The sequence below is a fragment of the Prionailurus viverrinus genome, chromosome C1 (genome assembly GCF_022837055.1).
Source record: "Prionailurus viverrinus isolate Anna chromosome C1, UM_Priviv_1.0, whole genome shotgun sequence".
Classification (NCBI taxonomy): Eukaryota; Metazoa; Chordata; class Mammalia; order Carnivora; family Felidae; genus Prionailurus; species Prionailurus viverrinus.
In genome coordinates this window covers 212369561-212373624 of record NC_062568.1, presented here as the reverse complement: position 1 = coordinate 212373624, position 4064 = coordinate 212369561, and the positions used below count along the sequence as shown (strand labels likewise).

The 4064-nt window shown below is 66.6% G+C and overlaps 1 protein-coding gene across 1 annotated transcript; it reads left to right on the top strand.

Annotated features, from left to right (window-relative positions):
- On the top strand, positions 1-3165 carry SMIM1 (small integral membrane protein 1 (Vel blood group)). Its single transcript, XM_047870001.1, is given in 5 exon segments — positions 1-169; positions 386-518; positions 2053-2198; positions 2392-2429; positions 2432-3165. Coding segments are annotated over 3 exon segments (234 nt in total). The 5' UTR covers positions 1-169; positions 386-518; positions 2053-2088; the 3' UTR covers positions 2518-3165.
- Positions 3166-4064: the final 899 nt, after the last annotated feature.

Sequence of the window (4064 nt, the reverse complement as noted above, 5' to 3'; positions counted from 1 at the left end):
CCGCTCCTCCCGGCCGGCTACGCGACTGCGCTGCTCGGAGGCCCGGGGGCCGAGGGGCCCGTGGGACACGCGTCGGGGCGCAGCTTCCTGGTGCGGGCGGACCGCGGAGGTGGACCTGGCTGCGGCCCCCCTGGCCTGTGAGCGTCGCCCGGGAGAGCGGAATTGCGGGGTAGGAGGCGGGGGAGGGTCTGGTCCGGCCAAGCGACCCCCTCTCCCCGCCCCGCCCCGGCCCAACCCGTGGAGGGACGGCCACGAGCCGGAAAGGGCCATCTGGTTCCTGCTGGCCGCCCCGGGACACCCCAGGGCTCCTCCTTTCCTCCCCGGCTCCTCGCAGAGCGGTCCTCTACACTTTATTTTCTGTGGGTTTTTTCCCCCTATTTTTCAGGTTGGAGCATCTGCCGCACCTCGGACCTTGACCTGTGGCCTGGGAGGAGGTGAGATCTACTGGCCAGGCTCTGACCACCTGACCACCTTCCTGGGCGCCTGAGTCTGGGTTTCCTCGCCAGGACTCTCCCTTTGTAAGTTGTGGGCTCCTCGGGGGTGCTTTGGGAGCGAAGGGGTCTAAGGTATGCGGTGGTACCCGCGAGGGCCCCCAGCTTGGCTGGTGGCTCTGGGCAGCACAGCCCCAGGCTCTTGCTACAGGGCGGGACCTTCCAGTGGGGGGCTGGAGAGTGAGGCCCTCAGGAGCCCAGCTCTGGGCACTTCACTGGCTTCTAGGGGCTTTGTTCAGTCAGGGCAGCTTGAAAGCCACAGTCTCCCATCAGTTGGGAATGCTTTCTGGTGCACACGACGGGAACTCCTTGTCCCAGGCTTGAACAGGTGTGGGTTGAGTCTTCTCACACAAAGAAGCCCACAGGTGGGTAATGGGTGTGGATTTGGAGACCCCCACCCTGTCAGGGCTGGCGCTGCGTGGATATCCGGTAGCAAAATGGCTGCTGGAGCTCCGGCCATCACTGCAGGGCGCCAGAAAGAAGCCGCTGCTATTTCTCTCGTGAGAGCAAAAACTCTGCAGCTCCTGCTATGCCCAGCGGCCAAGGTATTAAGCTTGAATTAGCCCCCGGCTGTCATTTAGGGCAGCACCTTGCTGCCTGGAACCGGCTAAGGATTGTGCCCCCAGGTGGAAGGAGGTGGACGTTAGGTAGACAGCTAACAGAGTCGGCCCAGTAGCCCCTTTCCCAGACCCACCTGGGAAAGCGGAACCCACACTCAGTGCGCGCTTGGCTCTCTCCCTTGGGCCTGAGAACGGCTACTGGCCCGAGTGGCTGCCACCAAGCAGGTGGCTCCCGCCTGAGAGGCAGGCCTTGAGGCTCCGAGATGGGCTCCCTCCCTTCCTCCCACTGGCCTGGGACCCGGGAGGCACCTCAGAGTTTAAGAACTGCTGGGTTTCAGCAGTGTCTGGGCTGGCAAGAGGCCGTTCAGGGGCCCGCTGTGCCTTTAAGCCCCTCCCCAAGTGTCCGTGGGAGGGGGTCCCGGAAGAGAGGCGCCTGGACTCCCCCCCCCCCCCCCACAGGCCCCAGCTTCTCCCCAGGCGGTGTCGGGGGAGGGGCTGCAAGTCGAGCAGGCCAGAGGACACAGGACAGGGCCGCCGGCCTGCCCCGGCCAGCCAGCCAGCCTGTACCAGCCGCCGCCCCGTCCCTGTCCTTCCCCCGCCTCCGGGGAAGCTCTGGGGCCTGATCTGTCGGGAACGGGGAGGGGGGCAGCAGTTATCCGCCCAAGGACCCGCGGCGCGTCCAGTCTCCAGGGTCCAGCAGCTGTCCGGAGGCCCCCGCGAGGGCCTGGCCTGGGTGGAGGCAGCCTCTCACATTCCTGAGGGTAGGGTTTGGCGGATTTGCAGCCTCCCTGGGTTGGATTCCCGCTTTGCCGGCTCCCATGTGACCCTGGCAAGTGGCTTGACCACTTGGCGTCGGTTCACCTGCTGAGCCAGGTGAGAAGGTTCCGGTGCCCGCCCCCCCCTCCGCCCCCTCAGCCCGCCCCTCCCCCCTCAGCCTGTGCCCCGCCCCCTCAGCGCCCCCACCTCCTCCCGCCCCCTCAGCCCCCCTCCCCATCCCTCAGCCCCTCCCCTGCCCCTCTGGCCGTAGCCCGGGCAGCATGCAGACCCAGCAGAGTGGCGTCCAGTACAGCAGGTGGGATGACAGCAGCCGGGACGAAGTCCACGTGGCTGCCGAGTCTAGCACGGAGGAGGCCTCAAGCTGGGCGAGGTGAGGGCTGGGGGGAGGAGCCCCGCCCGCTGGGTCACGCCCTCCGCCTCCTTGTCTCCGCCGGTCAGCAGAGTGCCAGGCCCTCCTCCTTCGGGGCCCACTGCCCCCCCTTCCCCGCCCCCCCCCCCCCCCCCCCCCCCCGCCCAGCCCCTGCAGCCCACTCGGGCTCACGTGCTGGCGGTTCCCTCTCCAGGATCTCCCGGAAGCTGTGCTCAGGCAAGCTGGGCATCGCCTGAAGGTGCTGGGCGGAGTGGCCCTCTTCTGGGCCGTCTTCATCCTGGGCTACGTCACCGGCTACTACGTGCACAAGTGCAAATAAGGCTTCCCAGCATACACGCATGTGCCCGGGGACGCGGGCCCGGGCGGACACCCCTGTACACCAGAATCCCCTTTGCATGCACAGACCCTCATGTACACGGATCCCTCGTATACACCAGGTTTCCTCCACGTGCATAGACTCGCCGCCCCCCCACAGACCCCACTGTGCAGCAAGCAGTCACTGGCCATCCAGGGGCACGCAGAGGAACAGGGACACAGGTCCTCGATGACATATACACATGCCTCGCACAGGCAGCCAGCCAGGGGCACACGTGGCCGGGAGACTCTGCCCAGTTTGAGCTGGGACCACGGGGCACACCTCTGGGTCCTCCCTGAGTGGGCGCTGTGTGGGGCTGGGGGTGCCTGGGTGGGCCTCTGGGCCCTCTTGTTTTGTAAGGATGGCTCTGGGGGAGGCGGGGCTATGTATGTCCCTCTGCCCACCCCCCTCCCCGGGCTGAGACCCCATCCTGGAAGTCGATCCTGGGCAGGGTGGGGAGCGGGAGCCACCCTCAAGTGTTCTCTGTTCTGTGGTGCGGTGGGCATAGTTGCTCCGGGGCTTGGAGCCAGCAGGAAGGCCGTTGCCCCCTCCATGCCCAGGGCGGATGGGAACCTGTGCACCGATGCAGTCATTAAAAGTCTGTTGCATGAAGGTTGGGTGAGGGCCTCTCCCACGGGGGCCCCCCAGGCGCCTGCCCACGTGAGGCCAGCTGGAGGCCCTCGGACAACAGTGGGAGGCTTCTGGGAAGGGCCCTTCCTCCCACTTGGCTCTGGGACTCCGTGTGTGTCGGCTGCGCCCTCTGGTGGGAAGCGAGCCCCTGGGGGTCGGCCTGAGGGCTGGCAGGTGGCGGGACGTCTTCCTGCCTCGCCCAACCGACCAACTGTGGACAAGGCCTCGAGGCTCAGGCTGCTCCTGCCTGCCCAGCAGATTCCCGAGACCTGCCCTCCTGGGCCTGTGCTCACCCCCACCTACTTGCCGCAAGCTCACATCTCTGGCCCCGCAGACCCTTTGTGGCAGAAACACAAAGTTAGGAGAGTGCTTCTTCTCCAAGGACTGAGGGCTGGAGATGAAGGACAGACACTGTCCTTGTGGGGCCTGAGGTTGAAGGCCACGTGGCAAGCCTGCGTGTCCGAGGCCGAGCTGGAGGGGAATGGCAGAGACCCCCCCCCCCTCCCCCGCAAAGACCGGCCTGCCCGTCAGGCAGGGCTGCACCCGGGTCATCCCAGCCAGGCCCTGTCCACCAGGAAAGCGAAGCACCTGGTGGGGTCTGTCCTGGGCGGGGGTCTCCAAGCAGCGATGCTTCAGTAGCGATCGGCTGCGGGCTGGGGGCAAGGAGAGCTGGTTAGGGGACAGCGGCAGAGGGTCTGGTCCAGCCAGCCCCCCATCTCTGGGCCTCAGCACCTGTCTCCAAAAGACCCCACCTTCCAGCTCTGTTTGGGCTTCCACACTGCAGGCCCACGTCTGTCCAGCCCAACTTTGGTGCCCCAGCTGGAGCCACCACAGGGTGGGCACTGGGTGGGTGGGGCTCAGTTGGGCTGCATGGCCTCCGT